Below are 18,910 nucleotides of genomic sequence, written 5' to 3'. Positions count from 1 at the left end.
TTATTTTTATTTTTATTTATTTTTATTTTTAGAAATTGCTTGGGAGCAGCTGAACAGCACAAAAATTAAGGTGAGTAGCCATCTATAGTCAAATAGTGTGTGACTGAAACTTCCTAGTTGTAATATTTAAGTCGTAGCATTTCATGTTCCTTACTTGCCAGTTTCACTTGTGCCACAAGATGTGCCTAAAAGGCAGCAAGCCTGTTGTCGTGATGTGATGTGTGTGTGTGTGTTTCTTGCAGATGTCGGAGGACCTTGCTAAGCAGTTAGCTAGCTACAAAGCTCAGCTTCAGCAAGTTGAGGCTGCCTTATCTGGGAATGCAGAAAATGAAGACTTACTAAAACTGAAGAAGGACTTACAGGTGAGAGTATGAGCAGCTGAAACTTCAGGGTCTTTAGCAAATGCTTTATTTTTCCTAAATGTTTGCATTCCAACCAAAATACCTACTTGGTGGGTTTTTTCCTTTCTTTTCTTTTCACATAATTTAGTACCATTATGGTGGGGTTGGTTTGGAAAAACAACAACTAAATATGGCCTATTTTCAACCTGTTTTTAAAACTAATTTCTATAGCAAACCCTTCTCCTAAAAACTTTAGCCAGAGTGATGAAAGATATGCCAGTGCTGTCTTTACCATCTCTCTCTTTATTTTTTTAAAAGCATTTCATAGAATCACAGAATGTTTTGGGTTGGAAGGGACCTTAAAGCTCACCCAGTTCCAACCCCCCTGCCATCAGCAGGGACACCTTCCACTAGACCAGGTTGCTCAAAGCCTCATCCAGCCTGGCCTTAGAAAGTAATTATTTTTTGTTGCTCTTACTATGCTGAAGCCTGATGGTTGGGCTGAACATTTTGCATTTCTGCTTATTTTGAGTTGTCAGATAATTTGATCCAGAATCTGTTTATTCATTGCACACATTTGCAAGGATAAACACTTCAGAATGTAGTTCAGCATTCCTTGGATGTCTAAGCCTTGATTGCATTAAGGTTTTTTTATAAGAAAGGAAAGAAGTAGTGTTCTTTGTTTGCCACCTGCTGTTTTTTAAACATTTGAGAGCATACCATGTTGTTAGGAGCTAAAAACCATTTCCATTCCTTAGGGTATTGTTTGGTGACGGGAAGATCACAGCCTAATTTTAAGTTGCTAAGTGGCCTTTTAGATTCTCGTGCATATAAAGACACATTGGCATATTAAAAAAAAAACAACCCAACCAAACAAAACAGCAGTACTGTTGAAATTTGTCATGAGAGTGCAAGATGCTGCTTCATTTCTGTTGTGGATTGCTTCAGCCATCAGATCTAAAAACACATCAAACAACCCAGCACAAGATTCAGCAACCGCTGTTCTGTGAAAGTGATGCTTCAACCACAGTACAGGCAATGCCTCAAACTGGTGATCTTTAGAATTCCCTTTAAATTATAAAGGCTTTGCACCCACAAGGCACTTTATAGATCATCTTAATGTCCTTTGTTGTACACTGTTAAAAGCATGTGTATATTTTTATATTTTTAAAATGCACAGCAAAACCCATATAGGATGATATTTCCGATACCAACACGACCTCGGCTTTGATATGCAGAGATCATTGATGTGAAAGGACAACTTGCAAACTTTTTAATAAAAGCTTTCTGCACAGAATGGGGAAGATCTTTACACTTTCGTCCCCAAAAGGTTTGCTATCCATATGTTCCACCTTGAAAATGACGTAATGTTTTGCAGACTTAATATATATGCCAACCTGACAACTGTAAAAAAGGGTTCAATGCTTCAGTGTCCTGACCAAATAGCTTTCAAATTAGTTCAAAAAAGATTGTTACAATGTACAATAGCTTTCAAATCAGTTAAAAAATATTGTTACAATGCAATTGAAACATTTTTTCTGTCAGAAATAGTTATATAGTTACTCAACTTATTCCTGAGCAACAAGATTAAAATAAATATTACAAGAACTTTTTATAAATACTTTGCTTTTCACCTTTTGTTTCGATGAAGTGCTTCCAGGGCAGTGTCTATGTACCCAAGGACTAAACCTACCTTTTGTATCAAGTAGAATTGATGGCAGCTGTCATCTTCTGTAATTGGAGGTGATATCTGTGGGCATTGTGTTCTGGAGTGTAGAGCTCCAGCTGGTTTTGTTGGGCAGGAAAAAACTTGGCCAACTCTAACTGGTGGGTCACACCTTCATGTGACAGGGATGTGGCATCAAACCACATTGTTCAACCCATGTGGCTGCCCTGAGCTGCTGTGGTAGTCCAGCTCGTGCTCAGAAATTGTCTTTGAATGAACTATTCTGTTAAAGACGTTAGAACTGCCTCACAGGTAGCAATACAAATGAATATTCCTGTCTTGTGTGCTTAGCACTATGATATGTGGATATCAGATGAAGATTTTTACCAAGAGTGAGCTCTTTGTAGCCTTGGTGTTTAAGTGACTTCATGAAATTCAAAGAATCCTTGACAGACTTGTGTGAAATTGTTCACATTTGAGTTCTACCCTAAGCCATCTAGGAATGTGGCAAGAGTAAGTCAACATTTCCATATTCCTGGTAGTCTATGTAGCTGAAACCCTCACTTTTAGGTAGCTTGTGCCTGTTGTATTGTATTTCACCTGCTGAGATAAGATACCTACTTCAAACCATGATGCTTCTTGGATTTGCAGAATACAGCTGTCTATATGTTGAGGAATAGTTTGGAATTTTGCATCTGGGAGGGAAAAGTTAGGCTCATGCTGTATGTTCTGCAGAGAGCTCTCAAATTAGTAACTTGATAATCAAAGTCTGTTCTGGTTCAGCTGTAGAATTATGGAAAATGGAGACCAAAGTAGTAGAAGCAATTGTAAGCACATTTCTCTGCTTGCAGTTGCTACTGACTGTGCTTACTGTTGCACTTACTCACTAGCAGCTCCTCTAAAACAAAGAGCAGAACCTTTGTTAGGAAGGTGTTGGAAATTTAGACATTAACAGCTGCAACAGAAACAAACTGTTAGGCCATTCATGCCAGTTGAATAGTTCATCAGATAAAAATGCAAGTAAATTAATGTTGTATTAACTTCTTATTTGGGAACTGCCTATGATCCTTTAGGTTCCTGAGGGCTGAAATCAGCTTTACTGCTTTTTCCTGAGCTAGTCTTTGTACCCAATAGTGAACTGGGATGTGAAACCACCAGGAAAGTTCAGGCTCCATTGAGCCTCAGTTGAACACTGTTTATCTGTAACCCTCCCCTCATTTAAATATTTACTGGTAGTTAGGAGAGTGACAGTGTTTCATGCTGAGATACTCGAAGAACTAAAGAACTTTTCTACTGAGGACTGCAGAGTTGCTTTGCCTTGCACAGAAAGTTTAAGTGGCCCTTTAGGTGCTGGCTCCTTTGACTTTTAACACCAGAGAAAACCAGTGGGCTTGATCAGGAAGAGTTTGTAACATTGACAGGAGGTTGGGGAGGGGCTTTTGCATTAAAACAACTGGAAAAACTTGTTATTTTGTTGTCTTGTTGGATAGAATAGCAAAGGAAGGCCTGACCTGAAATCTTAAGGTCAGGGAATTTAGAGGAAAAACAAACACATCAAAATGATGTAAGGAAGTCAATTTCTTTAGTGTGCCTCTGAGTGCTTTCTGTAAATGAGAGGGCTTTACAGAGTGGCAGTTTTGGAAGGCTGTCTTCCACCCTGGCTCTGGGTGCTTCAGTTCAGCCACTCCACGTATTTTTGAGTAAACTGAGAATATTTCATCCCTTAGAAATGCTGCAATTGTCCTTGCAGTTGTGTATTTTAGAGATTACTATATATGATGTAGCTAGTCAGTCCCAAATGGGAAGGGGTGGAGGGAACTGCCATCTAGAGAGAGAATAAAACTTTTATGTCCTTTCATGTTCTGTCTTCAGAGCATTGTTTTTTTTCTGCTGAATACTCTGCCACAGGTTGTGCCTTTTTTTTTCTCTTTATTTTTTTTGTCAGTAACAAGTGGCACTTGCAGCCACGTGTATAGAATCACACCCTTGATTTTTTTCTTTCTTGAGACTGTCCAGCTGTGTCTTTGTGCCTGTGGATAAACAATTCAGCTAGAAGGAAATAGCATAAAAATAATGGGCTACTTTGTGAAATTTTGAGGAGGGCGTGGGCAACTTTACTGCAGTACAGCAAGGACAATACATCTTTTTATCTATGTTGGAAATGAGTCAGTTTAGTTAAATGGTAAAAAAAAAAAACCCAAAACCCCACCAAAACAAACTTAGTCCACCTTACATCAGCTATGAATTTAATACAGTAACTTCAAAAAAAACCAAACCAGTAAGTTTGAGGTAAAAATATGCCTGGTAACAGTTGAGTTTGAAAAATTATTCTTTGTGGGTTTTTTTGTCTTTTATAGGAAGTCATAGAATTAACCAAAGATCTCCTTTCAACACAACCTTCAGAAACTCTTGCAAGTTCTGACAGTTCTGCTTCTGCTCTGCCCAGTCACTCCTGGAAGGTTGGAGATAGGTGTATGGCGATATGGAGTGAGGATGGACAGTAAGTGTAGAAACTTCTCTAACAGTTACATGAAATAGTTCAATGGTAAGAAACTTTCATTCAGTTTGAACTGCCCCTAGGGTGACTAAAAGCAAAAATAAATTAGGGGAGAAATATTATATTGGGTATTCTTGTACTGTCTTTATTAAAGGTCAATATTTTGGATAAAAAGCAAAGCAGTGTGGGGTCATTTTCTAGAAATGCCCTGTTTGTCACTAACTAACCTTGTAACAGCAGGGTGGTGCTGGTAAATTACCATTTGCTAACGTAATAAATAGCAGACTTTCATTAATTCATCTGTCAGAGCAGCCTTTGGTAAAGGTTTCAGGATGAGTAATTCATAATTAGTTACTGTGTTCATCTATATGTAATTGATTGCTATCAAGAAAAATCCTTGCTGGATCTCAGTTTGTGCCACTAATTGGAAATTAATTTTGAATTGGAAATGCTGTTTTTTGCTATGAAATTACAAGCTGTGTAATGTAACTGTGGAGTTAATCGACCTTTTGGATTTAGTCTCCTTTACGTCAGCCTGTGACATTCTGGGAACCCAAGCAGTTCATTCTGACTTTGTAATCTTTGAAATAAACATTCTAAAATTACTTTCTATCCTGCAAAAATGTTTAATTTGCAGCTTTTTTAAAATGTAAGTTTCTGCAGGACTAATGTCCCAGTCATTACCACTCAGGGAGAAGCTCTGTTGTTCAGTCAGTTTGGTTCTCTTACCAATGTAGTAGCCACACAGATTTTGGTATAGCTATTGATGTCTTGGGTTGCAAACAAGCCTCAAAGTGAACGGTTTTTCTGTCACAGGTTATTAATGACTAAGGTGCTTTTGTGTAAGAACTTAAAAATTGAATGTTACTGTCTTAGGTCACCACTGGGTCGTTCTTCTTGCTCTGGTCACTGGGTTAGAGCATCAGAGATTGGGGAAGAAAGTGCTAGTGTCCACTGAAGTGGGTCTTATTGGACTTAATTGTTTGGGTTTTTTTGTTTGGTTGGTTTTTTTTAACCCACTGCATTTCTTAAAACATTTCTTAAGTGGCCAGTGTTTAACGAAGAGCTAGCCAGAGATTAATACTTTTTACCTCATGCATTTTGGGTTTCCATGTATTTTCATCTAGCTCAACTCAAGATGGTGTTGGCCCACTAAAAATCACACAAAAAATTATTTTAGTAAATGTTAACTGGAATATTGTTTATGAAACATCTCATTTTATTCCTCCATTTGCTTTAGATGGATCCTTTTGCTCTGAATTTAGACTCAGTTATTTTAAATACTTCTGGAATTGTCACTTGTCTCTTTTTTTCCCCTTTCCCATTCTGAGGTCAGTTTCACCAAAATGTTTCATACAAATAAATATGAAATGGACTGATTTCTGCTAAAATTTCAAAATCACTGTTTTAAATCAATAAGAAAACTTTTGATTTTGTAAGTGTTGCAAAGGGAATATTTTAAAAGCTTCAGGTTTTTTTTAAATTCTTTTTCATATGGAGGAAAAGTTGCTCTTGTGAGCTGACGTTTTCCGAGACGCCTGGGTAAATTCCCCGAGAGCCGCGTTCTGGGAATGTGATACTTTGTTGGGTCTTTTTTTGCTCCTTCCCATGACCTGCCAGAACTCAAACCAAATCAGGATATCTGATTAGATTGGCCCCAGCATTAATCATTAGTCTTGATAACTGTGAGGCCATTGCTTCTTGATGCTAAAGTTCAAATAGAGCAGACTCCAGTCTCTGTACTTGTGTCCCTTTGACCTTAAGAAAATAAAAATCTCTTGGATTGATTTATGCATTGTCCCTGAAAATGAAGGCCAATGTTTGCAGATTTTTTACTGAATGCCATTAGCTGGCTGACAGTGTAGGTGTTGAAGGGCTGAGTATTAAAGCTTTACTCACATGCTTACAGCCATGATATCTTTACAGGTGTTATGAAGCTGAGATTGAAGAAATAGACGAGGAGAATGGAACAGCTGCGGTCACATTTGCTGGATATGGCAATGCTGAAGTCACCCCCCTCTTCAACCTCAAGCCTGTGGAAGAGGGAAGAAAAGCAAAAGAGGACAGTGGCAACAAACCCATGTCCAAGTAAGTCATACACAGGCAGAAGTCTGAAAGCTCCTTTATATTCCTTCCCCCCCCCCCCCCTCCCCCCAGCAATAAAGATTGGTTAATGAAATAGCATCTCCCTTTTTAAAAATTTTACATATCTTTAATGTCTTCACATGTTCACTTGAAAAAGGATCTGAAATCAATCCAGCTTGTAATGTTTGGCAGGTTATTGTGGCTGGTGTCATGTGTGATATGTATCCTGGCAGGGTAACATAACAGACTTTGTTTTACTCTGATAACAATATCTCAAGATGTCAAGTATGTAAGCAGTAGATTAAAAAGAAAAAGTGAGTGCTCTTCTGTTGAGAGCAGAAATCCTGCAAGTTTCAGCCCAGATCTAGTGCAGGCTCTGCTCAGATCTGTGACCTGGCTCACAGGAGTATGCTCAGCAGTACGAAGGACTCTGCCTCTGCCCTGTCCCTGTGTCAGGGTGGCTGTGTTGACCCCGTCACTGGGGAGCTGTGCTTTACTCAGTATCCTGCTGTGTCTGACATAGAAAGGCATTTTTAAGGGCTGAAAACATTTTTTTTCCTTTTTTTTTAAGTGGCAGAGTGGTACAATTTCAGAGTTTGTTACAGGCAATGATCCCTTCCCTGAGGGATCGTTCTCAGGGGCGCTGCATTGTGGCATAGATCAACTCTTTGAACTTCCTTATCTTTACTGAAGTAACTTATCTTTGTTCTTTTCCTTCTACCCCTGTCCAGTATTTGGTACATGAGAGTCATGCAGACCTCTGGAAAAGTCTGGGCTTTTCATTCAAATGGGCTATTCCTATTTTCAATCCCTGGATGTTTCTGAAATGTGAAAGTGCCAATGGGTACATTTTCAATTCCAGAAATGAATTTCACTCGATCCCATGGGTTGCTGTGTTTGGCATGTTCTCAATCAGGTGGTGATGGTTGTTGTTGTACTCATGCCCAAATAAATAGATAAGCAATGTAATGTTTTTGTATGGAAAGACTTGGTTGGTTTGTTTTGTTGGGTTTTTGGGGGTTTTTTTGGTGTAAGAGAATATTTACAAGCTTTGGTTTTTTGTTACTTCACTTATGGGAAACTGTTGTGCATGTCTGTATTATGGGGGTTTTGGTTCCTTACAGGAAAAAGCACAAACATAAAATGTCTTTTTTCCTTCTCTCCAGAAAAGAGATGATAGCCCAGCAGCGAGAGTATAAAAAGAAGAAAGCTTTGAAAAAAGCTCAGAGAATTAAAGAACTTGAACAGGAACGAGAGGACCAGAAAGTCAAGTGGCAGCAGTTTAACAACAGAGCCTATTCTAAAAACAAAAAAGGCCAGGTTGGTTTGGTTTTGTCAGTATGTGAATGACAACAGGGTGTACATTTCTGTGCAGTACTTGGAGAAAGGGGGGCGGGGGGGTGTTTTTTAAAGGGGGTTCATCTTCAGGATTCTGCAGTATGCAGCATGGTATTTTGTACACTGAAAAGGCCTGGTTTTGCACTGGATGATTTTGGAGGAGTGCTCTTCTTGGAGAGCTGGGCTCCCTGTCAGTTGACAGGTAGTGTTTGTTGGAGCTTGGAACCGGGGCCCTGTCGAAACCTCCAAGCCTGACTTCCTGCTGCGCGTGTCAGTGCGAAGTAACTGCCCTGGCATGGCAAGTGTAGTGCAACAAAGGCAGCAAGGACACTGTAAAGCCTTATTCCATTTTCATCATGGCTTGACCAAGAGCTGACAGACATAGTGGTAAAACTTCAGTCTTCCTTATGAACAGTTATTAGAGATCATTTTATGAGGAAGGCAAATTTTATTTGTTATTGTCCTGAGTGTCGTGATCATATCCAGTATGTAGGTGCCAGTAGTTCCCACCTCCGTTGTCTGACTGGCTGATAACATGTAAGGCTCTTGTAAGGCCCCACCTGGAGTACTGTGTATAGATCTGGAGCCCCCAACACAAGAAAGACGTGGACCAGTTAGAACGAGTCCAGAGGAGGCCACGAGGATGATCCGAGGGCTGGAGCAGCTCTGCTGTGAGGACAGGCTGAGAGAGTTGGGGCTGTTCAGCCTGGAGAAGAGAAGGCTCTGGGGAGATCTTATAGCGGCCTTCCAACACCTGAAGGACTGCAGGAAAGCTGGGGAGGGACTTTTTACAAGGGCAGGGAGTGAGAGAACAAGGGGAAATGGCTTTAAACTGCAAGAGGGTGGTTTTAGATCAGATATTAGGAGGAAATTATTTCCTGTGAGGGTGGTGAGACACTGGCCCAGGTTGGCCAGAGAAGCTGTGGATGCCCCCTCCCTGGAAGTGTTCAAGACCAGGTTGGATGAGGCTTTGAGCAACTTGGTCTAGTGGAAGGTGTCCCTGCTCATGGCAGGAGGGTTGGAACTGGATGGTCTTTAAGGTCCCTTCCAACCCAAACCATTCTGTGTCGTGGATGAGTTAGCCTTTAGAAAGTGTGCTTGTCTGTAGGGTAAGAAGTTGAGGATATTGAAATACTTCAAACAATAATGATCGCCTGTTTTGTTTTTAAAATCCAGTTAGTAATTATTCAGGAATGGTGTTTTCTGTTTCCTTTGCAGGTAAAGAGGAGTATTTTTGCTTCCCCTGAGAGCGTAACTGGCAAGGTTGGAGTTGGAACATGTGGAATTGCAGACAAACCGATGACACAGTATCAAGATACCTCTAAATATAATGTCAGGCATTTGATGCCTCAGTAACAGGGGAAGAAGGTGGAACTTCATCTCTGCAGGGCTTTACACTTATCTTTTTATCATTATATTTTTCTAAAAGTAAATTATTTGTTGGCACATAGCGAGTAGTCCATTTTGTCACCATCACTTTGGCTTCAGCTGATACGAGCCTTAAATCTTCAGCTATTGATTTGACCCCCCCTAATCATTTCGTAGTTGCATTAAAATATATTCTGCAGGTAAATGCTTTCACGAACTGCTGTCACCTTTCACTCTGAAAGCAGTAGTTATCTGCAGCTTTGATCTCTGGAATCTTCCCTTTGTACTAGTAGTGAAGATTGTTGGGGGTTTTTTTCCATAAGAAAAGTGGTGGTATAAAAATGGCACCGTAACAGCCTCCCTTGTTTCCGTAGTCACAGTGCTGTCTGAGTGACAAGCTCAGCACTGCAGAGCCGCCACAGCTCTGGGAGAGAGAGGTGGACTCCCTCACAGCTTGTACGTCACACGGGATTGCTAAGGAAGCTCTAAATTACTCCTTACAAATCCACGGAGGATCCATTTGTACAGCTGCAAATGAGGGCAGAACAGGGCCGATGATAGGATCTTTATTACTGATGATGATTCATGTGCTGTTCATACAGTAAATCTGTCTTTAATTCCACTCTGAGTTTCCTGTGCTAGAAGTTAAGCAGAGGAGATACTCTTTGTTTGTTTGTTTTTAAATACTCATCAAATTTTAATAGGAGGTTATTGAAAGGTAACCAGAAAACCGTAGGACAAGACATTTAGACTCCAATTTCAAAGTAGAGAACTGTGGTTAAAAATACCCACCCAGCCCCAAGGATCAGAGAGTTGGGAGAACATAAAATGGTTGTGCTTTGGAAAGAAGCCATCATCTCCCCTCTGTAGACGTTGCAGGTTTGATGGTACGGTCACAGACCTGGAGTAGCCTGGGCCTCCTCCTTCTGGTCGAGTAGAACTGCAGCAGACAGGAATGTCTCCATCCCACCGAGTTGTGAGGGAGTCAAGGTTCATCTGCAGTTTCTATCCTTAAAATAACTGCCTGGCCCTAGTGTTCAATGTCACTTCAGCTGTACTACAGTGCTGCTCAGCCCCTTCAGTTTTATTCAGGAAACCACGTGTAAAAGCTCTTGCTTTCTTGTATTTCATCTGTGATTTGCTTTCCTCTGTTACTTGTCTCTCACTGACGGTAGTGGTGCCATCTCTGAACCCGTAATGTGTTTAAAGAAGTTAATGGGTAGCCCTGTAAACAATGTAGATATTATTTTTGTAAAATCTAGGGCTGAGTTAATGGACAAGAGTACATCACCTGTTTCCCCCATTACATAATTAAAGGGTGTTTCTTGTCCATTAACCCTGACCATTATTTCCCTGTATATTATGTTAATGTAGCTCATTTTGTAATTTGTTAATTAGATCAGGTCATGTCAGCAATTGTTGATGCACTGATTGGTGGAAATGTCCATCAGTTACCTGAGTCACAACTCAAGCTAAACTCTACAACTGGTAGTTTAGAATCCATACATAGAAAAAGGTTCTCCCTATAATGGGAGAAGGTGATTTTTATGAATACAAAGTGTGTTAATTTCAGTTTTGTATGTTTAACTTTTATTAAATAAAGTGTTTAAAATCTGCTGGATACGTTTGACGAGTGAAGGTGTCATGGGGGGGACAGTAAATGATCAGGAAAGCGACAAGTACAGAATCTGCTGGGCAGAACTGTAATACTCAAAAGGGAATCGAGTCACTGCAGGATAAAGTAGGTTTTGTGTAACTCCTCATCAGTGGTAGCAGGGGGTTAAATTTTCTTTTGCAGAGGAAGGCTTCTAGCTTAAGAGTAAAATACTCTGACTCCACTGCTTTTTAGAAAGGGAGTTTGTACTCCAGCCTGCACATCCTACAGAGCCAAGTTTCAGCAGTGACATTAAATAGGCGATAGTCCTGCAACACTGAGAGCTGGCTAACTGCTGAGGAAGGTCACCTGTTGTCTTTCACAGCTGCACTGCTGTGTCCCTTTCACTGCCCAAAAGGAGCTTCTTCAAGTTAGAACTGAAACACGCTAACACAGGCAGAACTGGAGTCTGCAGAAAGCCAGGTGAGCCTTTTCTTCATCTCCACTTATTCTTTCTTCTTTTTAAAAAAAACCCCTAACTTTCTCCAAAGAGAGTTAATCCACACCTGACATAGCACCACATGTGCTTATCTTCTGATGGAATAAATACAATAAACGGTCTGTCACAGGGCGATTTGTTCACTTGTCCTGAAGAGAGCTTAAGGTACAGCGAGTCATCAGAGTGCAGCTGCTGCCTGAGCCTCCCTTACGGTAACACAGTCCAGCCCAGTTAAAACTAGTCCAGTCTCACGGCTTGCTTCATTTTTTGCTGAGCCTTTAAAAAACAATAAATAGCAAAACTGAGACATTTCCTTGAGTAACTTACGGTCACCTCTCCTATAACGTGGTTTGCCTGATGAACTCTGCTGTAATTCTTCTGTTTGGCACTGCAAAGAAACACTGCAAAGAAAATTTTGATACATTTTTTTTTTCTGGAGTGCCTCACCTGGCATAGACAGTGACCCAGTAATACCACTGTGGCTGGGGTGGTTGCTCCATGGAAGAGGAACATTTTGAAAACAACTTGTAAAAAAAAAAAAAAAACCCCAACCCAACCCTGCCACATAGACGTTCCCTGTGGCACCTAATTTATTTTTTTAAAATGCTGTTTCCTCATCTGCAGCACCGGGCTAGTTCAGGTGCAGTCTGGCTTAAGAACACTGCCTTAGTAAATAAATGTCTTGAGAAATTCACATAGAACAAATAAACCATGAGTTAAGCAACGCTGGTAATTGCTCAAACAAACAAACAAACAAACAAGTTCCTTATTTTACAAATGCTGAAGTGACCCGAGTTGTGTGGCTCAGAGTGTCTGGGTATTGGTTTGGGGTTTTTGTTTGTTTGTTTAAATATAAACTTATTTCCCAGTTTTATTAGCTGCTCTAAACAAGAAATAACCCCGATTTTTCAGAACTCATGTTCTGCATTGACTTGTGGGCTGCTCAGCAAGCAAAGTACCTCCCCCAGTGCTAGCAAATCCCACTGTAAAGCTGACAGTACTTGGAAATAATGAAGTGACAGAGGGAAAGTTAGTCAAGTGTAAAAGTAAAGAGCGCAAAGCCACTAAGCTAGAGGTGTTATGGAAAAGATATTTGTTGGAAAACACGTATTTGTTCCTTTCAGATAAGGATACTGTGCAAGATGACCAGTATGGGCAACATGTTTCCTCTTAAAAGTTACCACAGGAAATGGTTTATTTAGTACAGCCTCAATCTTGTACAAATTGTCATCTGTTGGGGAAATTAAACCAGCACAAATCTGACTCTGATCTGGGACTGCTCCAATCAGTTCAAGTATTTACAACTGTCTCTAAGAGTAGCAACTTTAAATTTTTAAATCATGGCAATCCATCTCTCTCTGGCTTTCCCTTCTGCCAGAGTGAGAGTGCTGTGTCACTTATTGCTGTAGATACTTGGTCTCAAGAGGTTTGTAAGTTTAAAAAAAAAAGGACTTCAAGTTAGAACACTGCAATTCAACACTGAAGATGTTTAGAAGGTAAACTCCTGTACTTGCCACTGATGTTCCGCTCACCTGACTCAGCGCTGTGGCAGTATTTTGTGAGCCCACCACCACTTGCATGTCTCACAACACTTACACTAAGCCTGTGATTATGGAGAATGTTCTTGGGCCAGGCCCAAGAGAAGTGTCCCTGCCTTGCAGCTGGTGCTGCTCTGCATTGCAATCTGTCCAGTCCTTATCTGCGCTCTAAAAAGCTTCACTGAGGTCTGATGCAAATGTCCCTCCTTCTTTTGCAATCTCTGGTAACAAACATCCCTGCCATATACCCAAGCTAGCGACCTGTTAACGTATGACCTGATAAAGCAACCTCGCTGACAGGTCAAAGCTCCGGCCATCAGCTGACAGCTCTGCTACACAAAAGCACTCACGTTATTTCCTTTTCTAATACAGTTTCCTTGCTATGCTGAACTCCCCTTGCAACGAGCCCTTGGTCTGTACAGAAGTGCAAAGCTTTCCCATGATAGATGCTGCCAGAAAACGTCTTGCTCTCACCTAGTCTGGAAGGTGGTATTACTTCCCAAAGAGAAGTTCTCTGTGAGGAACACAAGTGATGCTAAGTTTTAAATCTTGCATTTTTATGAACAAGTATTCCTGAGGGCAACGAGTGCTGTTTTGTAAAGCTTTACACCAGTACAGGAGAGGAAAGAGCTTTTATATTTTCCCATCAAGCTTTCCAGGAGGAGATCCAAAAGAATGTGTTGGTTTGAGACAGGTGTTTTAGGAAAGGGCTTAAAGGGAAAGCATTTCCGAGCCTTAGCTCAACAGAGCACTAGCCAGAGCGCTGCTAGCCTCAGTCAAGCTATGAACTAGGTCTGCGTCCATTCTGACTAGCAACCACCATGTTACAACTACCATACAATGCTTTAAATTCCTTTGATGATTTACCCTGTTTTGCTGCCACGTCCCTCAAGATCAAAATGAATCCTTGCTGCAACACAGCCCCGCTGCAACATTCATGACCTTAAGAAAGGGGTGAATTTGGGGCAAAGCAAACTGCACGTGCACAGAGTGGCTTTCTGGATCACTAGCGCGTCTTTCAGTGGGAATCACGGGAGGGGAACAGTTGAACACTAAATCTGTCTTCTCTCTAACCACCCCTGTAACTGTCACCTCGTGGAGGAGGCATGCTGACACTGCTCATCTATTATCCCCAATTAAACCACCTGCCTTTCTCTAACAGGTTGCTCTAAAGGAAAACATTGTCTATGCAGACAACCACTCTCCTCTCCCACATTCATCCTCCCAAACATCACTTGGATCTGTTGGCCAATTTCAAGCAAATCTGACAGCACATCAGTATTTTCTAGATATTTTGTGCAGACTGGTAACTAGAGAGGAAGGACACACTCCTCTTCCCTGAGGGACCCACGGGAAAATTCCGAGGCTATTGTGGATGCAGAGGAGTTTCAGTCACTATCAGGCCACAGAATTTATCACTCACCAGAGAATTTGTCCACAGGACAAAGCCTCAGGAAAATACATGAGACTTTATGCTGTTATTTATGGACTTCTTTTTCATTATTAATATTATCACCTCCCTAATCTCAGAACAAAGTCCTGGGTTTTACCATTATCTTCCAGGAAGTAACCCCAGTTTCCCTTTCCAATGACATATGGCTGGGGCCAGAAAACACGCGACAACAAAAACTTACAATCCTAGGGGAGAAAAACAAAAACAAAACCCCCAACTCATCTCCATTTAGTGCACATGACTGATCCCACTTCCACTGAAGCCAAATGTTTCATCCATTTCAACAGGACCACAGAGAAACACAAACAGGGAGCAGCAGGTAAAACACAACAAAGAGCAGAGAAGCAGGAGGCTGGAGCTCACAGCCCAGAAACAGACACAACAAACAAACAAAAGGAAACACAGCCATAAAACCTGGAAAATGCTTGGTCTGTACAGTTAACCCCATTTCCATTGACCTACAGATTTCTTGAGACAGATGGATTTGAGACCACTTTCATCACCGACATGCCTCTAATGGAACGGACATTAAAATGACCTTCAAGTGACAACTCGCCACAGGATAACCATGACAAATGCAGCCAGATACTCATCTCCACCTTGTCTGCAGATGCGAGATGACATCCTGCAATACACTTGTGTCAAAAGAAGGAAAATGCTGGATGGTCTTTTTAATAGGTTTGTCCGCAGCAAAAACACCCACCGGGGATCTAATTTACAGAGGGAGGACTCGACAGCATGAAGTTACGAGGGAGCCGTGTGCACGCACGCGTGTGTGTCTGCTGGGTGTGGGCAAGTTGCCTAAGGAAAGCACATCCAGTTCTTAGAGGAAAAGTCACCATATTCTTGTAAAATTAAGCAGAAATTTAGGACTTTTGTTACTCTACAAAAACAAAAAATAAAGCAGAAAAACAATAGCACCCATAAAGCAAACCATAAAAAACCCTCGCACAATTCTGCAAAGATGAATGGAAAATATGATTCCATGCCCAAATTACCATGTGGTGAGAATAAGTGTTACTCTGGATGAAACTTGAGTTCACGTGGAGGGCTGACACCCAGGGCCACAGGGGAGAAGACTCCAAGTGTTTCACTTTACTCTCTACTTGCAGAGGAGTAAAACGAGGCCTCAGAAGCAGCACAAATTTCACATAGTTGTGCATTAAAAAATACTGGAGTTGGGAATCCAACAGCAACATGCTTTTAGTGTCTTCATCTCCTGGGGTGAAAGAAAATAACCTTTTTTTATATATATGGACAGAATTTGGACAAAATAATAAGCTTTTATGAGCACTCTTCTGGGGAAAACCAGTAAATTTGACTTGCTCTGTTGGACAGTTCAGCAGTTTGAGGGACCATCTCAGCCTCCAAAGGGTAAGACAGACTTAACCCTCAAGGGTTTGGATCTGCCCCTCCAGATACTCACCCCATTTTACAAGATTTCAGGGTGGCAAGTAGAAAGTTTGATGGTACTTTGAAAAGGGGCATGACCTTAAAGCAGATCCGGCACATGGGACTATTCCGGCTTGCCACAACAGGGACAATTCAGGAGATTCATGTGGTTTTAAGCAGAAGGAACTGGTATGATCATCTAAGTGATGTCCTGCATAACCACAAGAATTGGTCTGTGCAATCATGTAAAAGTAACTTAGAGCAACTTCTCTGAGCAAATTAGTCATCTTGAACATTTTGACACAACAGACCAGACCAGCGAAGGGAGACGTGAGGAGTGTGACAGACCGTGCCAGGTTCAGGCACACAGAAAAGGCCAGAGTCCACAATGCATCAACAGCAGTGCAGGGCAACCTCGAAAAGCCAGGAACATGTTTCCATCACGTAAGAAACCACCCAAACTCTAGCTGACATCTGCCAAGACCTGCCACAAAGAAACCCCCAGCACCAGCACAGCCAACCCCATGTCTTTAGCAGTTATTATAAAGGCTCTTAATTTTGTCTATCCCTGGTCCTCTTCCTGGCTGCACCACTGGTGCTGGGCGAGGGGTCAGGCAGGTGGCTGGTGATGGAAGCTCATCTCCTGCTACATTTTCCCCACTGTATTTGCACTTGATATCTAGATCCCTTTGAGTCCACAATGCTAGAAAAGGTAGGAGCTACCAAACTGGCCCTGGAGCATACAAGCAAACATCTCAGACATGCTTATTCCAACCACAGACATGTCATTGTTTTATACCAATTAGGAGAGCAAAGCCATTCCCCACCCCTTGAACTTTAGTAGTTCTCAGCTGTGATATTTCTTTCCCAAGTGGCCATTTAAAACAAACAGCAGTAACAGGAAGGAGGAGGTGCTGGGACAACTATAGAAAAAGGGTCATCAATAAATCAATCCCACTGGTATTCAATGGCCCAGCACCAGGGCTGCCAGTGGTCAACATTTCTGAGGAGAATAATAATGAATAAATAGATAAAGCCTTGCTAGAGCTAAAGTTTCCCACTTTTCACCACTCAGAAGACTGTCCCAAACCTTGTGTTACCCAGAGATTATGCAGACCCCAAACATAAATCCAAGCAGCATTTGTTCTTTGAAAACCCTTTGGCCCCATTTGTTAACCTAGAGCTCAGTTCCATCTCTGGCAGACTCCTGCTCCTGACAGGTCATCTCCCAGAAGGAAGAAGAACAGATGTACTGAACCACTGGATGACACACAGACATGTGAAAACATTTACCAACAGCAACCTGATCCGGACTTAGTAAGCAAATTAATTAAAAAAAACCCCAAACCAAACAGAAATAATTCATTACAGCCATGGAAAGATTGTTCCTCTACTCAAGCGTGTGTGTTGTGCCTCTTACCATGGACGACACATTTTGGAGTAGAGTGGGGGAAAAAACATCAGAATATTTAAACGCAGGTAACTTATCATAACACAAAACTCTCCAGCAGACTTGCTCAGGATCTTCTCACCACAGGATCGAAGGGCACAAGAAGAACAAAGAGCTGGCTCAAGTGATACGAGTGACCAAGATGGAAGAACACGACTCATTTCAGATACAGAAATGTTTAATGGCGTTAAAGTGCTACTTTAATGGGGACCATATGCTAACATTTAAACACAATTCCACTGCACTGCTAAATATGGTTGTTTTTATTTTTTTATTTCATTTTACCTCTTTTTGCCCAACCCTACCTAAAACAATAAAATAAAATCTAAAGGACTGAAATTAACAACCCATTCAAATCAGCAATAAGTTATGAATTTCATAAAGCATTTTTTCCTCTTTTTTTTTTTCTTTTTTCTTAGTAATGAGGGGTAGTTAAATTACTTAAGGATATACAAAGTTTCAAACAATGCCATAGGTGAGGACTCTATTAAGGTTTTTAAAACTTGGAAAACAAAATAATCCTGGCCATTAAAAAGACAAAAAAATAATAATAATAAAAAAAAAAAGCAAAGCCCTCAAAGTGCAGGTTAGAACGCTCGTCTCCGAGAAAATTAGAAAACATTTGCTATAATAGCTCTTAACAGCACCTGCACAGATAAGATGGCAAGGCCCTTGGGAACAGGACGTGCAGTCAAAACGTTACATTAACATGAGAGACGTGCTGAGCTTAACTAGGTTAACTACTGGACTGGAACTTCAAAAGTCAGCAAAGGGAATGATTCTAAAAAGAAAACCGAAGAAACCCCCACCAAACCTGGCCTCTTCCAGCTAGCACAGCCTTCATCCATCGTGTGCATGGCAAAAAGCATCTTTGCATTTCATTGGGTCAAGTGCTTCATCAAAACAGAGATCTTCTCATGGCATAAATTCATATAAAAGACATCTAAGGTTTCATATGGACAAGCTCTAAAAAGACGCATCAGACTTGGGGTGTTTTCCCTCCCAACACATTTACAAATGTTTATCAAAAAATCTCTTCAAATAAAAAGGTCATAGTGGCTCAGTATCTGGGCATGACTTTCAGGCATATCACCTCTCGTATGTGCTGGTTTCTTTCTGTCCTCAGCTGGCTGTGTGCCCGCATACGAGCACACATCTACCGGGAGATCCGCTGCTGGTGTCACAGCCTGAGGCATGACAACAGCCCACAATGTGCTGGTAGATTACAAGTGGGTACCTCTTGCTTTAGCCACGCATCAGAGGTACTTGGCTTTTTAAATGATGTCCAACAGAAAGCTGAGCTGAATGATGTTATCTCCTGAACATCTCTCTGTGCTGCCCCCCTCTCTCTGGGCACAGAATGAGACCTTAACTATTATTGTCATTGTTATTTCTAGGCTACGGAAGCCTTCTTAGATTTCCTACTACATTACAACAGCATTGGATTGTGATAAACTGTAGGACACGGTCCTTTTAGGACCACAAAAGCTCTTCAAAAGGGCCTAAACTAGGTTGTTCAACCTGAATGCAATATAAGAAATTCTGACATTTCTCAGATCTCATGACAGAAAGAGAGGGATGAGTCTATAGTATCCTCTTTCAAACAAATAAATTCAAAACAAAGTGTTTCATCACTAAGGTCTAGGTCCAGGTCCCACAGAAACAAACAGATTTCACTGACTTCGAAGG

General features: G+C 41.1%; 2 protein-coding genes across 2 annotated transcripts in view; one reads left to right on the top strand and one right to left on the bottom strand.

The window, feature by feature from the left end:
- The first annotated feature begins 242 nt into the window (after positions 1–242).
- SMNDC1 (survival motor neuron domain containing 1) lies at positions 243–9,573 on the top strand. Its single transcript, XM_010177945.2, has 5 exons — positions 243–362; positions 4,365–4,507; positions 6,431–6,592; positions 7,756–7,909; positions 9,146–9,573. The coding sequence occupies exons 1-5, from the start codon at positions 243–245 to the stop codon at positions 9,281–9,283; spliced, it is 717 nt and encodes a 238-aa protein (XP_010176247.1). The 3' UTR covers positions 9,284–9,573.
- Positions 9,574–17,386: 7,813 nt separating this feature from the next.
- MXI1 (MAX interactor 1, dimerization protein) overlaps positions 17,387–18,910 on the bottom strand; it is a gene marked incomplete at its 5' end in the record, with an annotated part of 49,055 nt that continues 47,531 nt past the window's right edge. The window contains one exon of the mRNA XM_010177946.1: positions 17,387–18,910. This exon is cut by the window's right edge and continues 382 nt beyond it.

Source organism: Antrostomus carolinensis, unplaced genomic scaffold (assembly GCF_000700745.2).
Source record: "Antrostomus carolinensis isolate BGI_N321 unplaced genomic scaffold, ASM70074v2 scaffold25701, whole genome shotgun sequence".
Classification (NCBI taxonomy): domain Eukaryota; kingdom Metazoa; phylum Chordata; class Aves; order Caprimulgiformes; family Caprimulgidae; genus Antrostomus; species Antrostomus carolinensis.
The sequence above is the reverse complement of the archived record's forward strand: the minus strand, read 5'-3'. Positions and strand labels throughout refer to the sequence as shown.

Coding starts and splice junctions, on each gene's coding strand:
- SMNDC1 (XM_010177945.2), top strand. CDS start 243: ATGTCGGAGGACCTTGCTAAGCAGTTAGCTAGCTACAAAGCTCAGCTT. Junction 4,508..6,430: donor ATATGGAGTGAGGATGGACA/GTAAGTGTAGAA, acceptor ATATCTTTACAG/GTGTTATGAAGCTGAGATTG. Junction 7,910..9,145: donor CTAAAAACAAAAAAGGCCAG/GTTGGTTTGGTT, acceptor TTTCCTTTGCAG/GTAAAGAGGAGTATTTTTGC.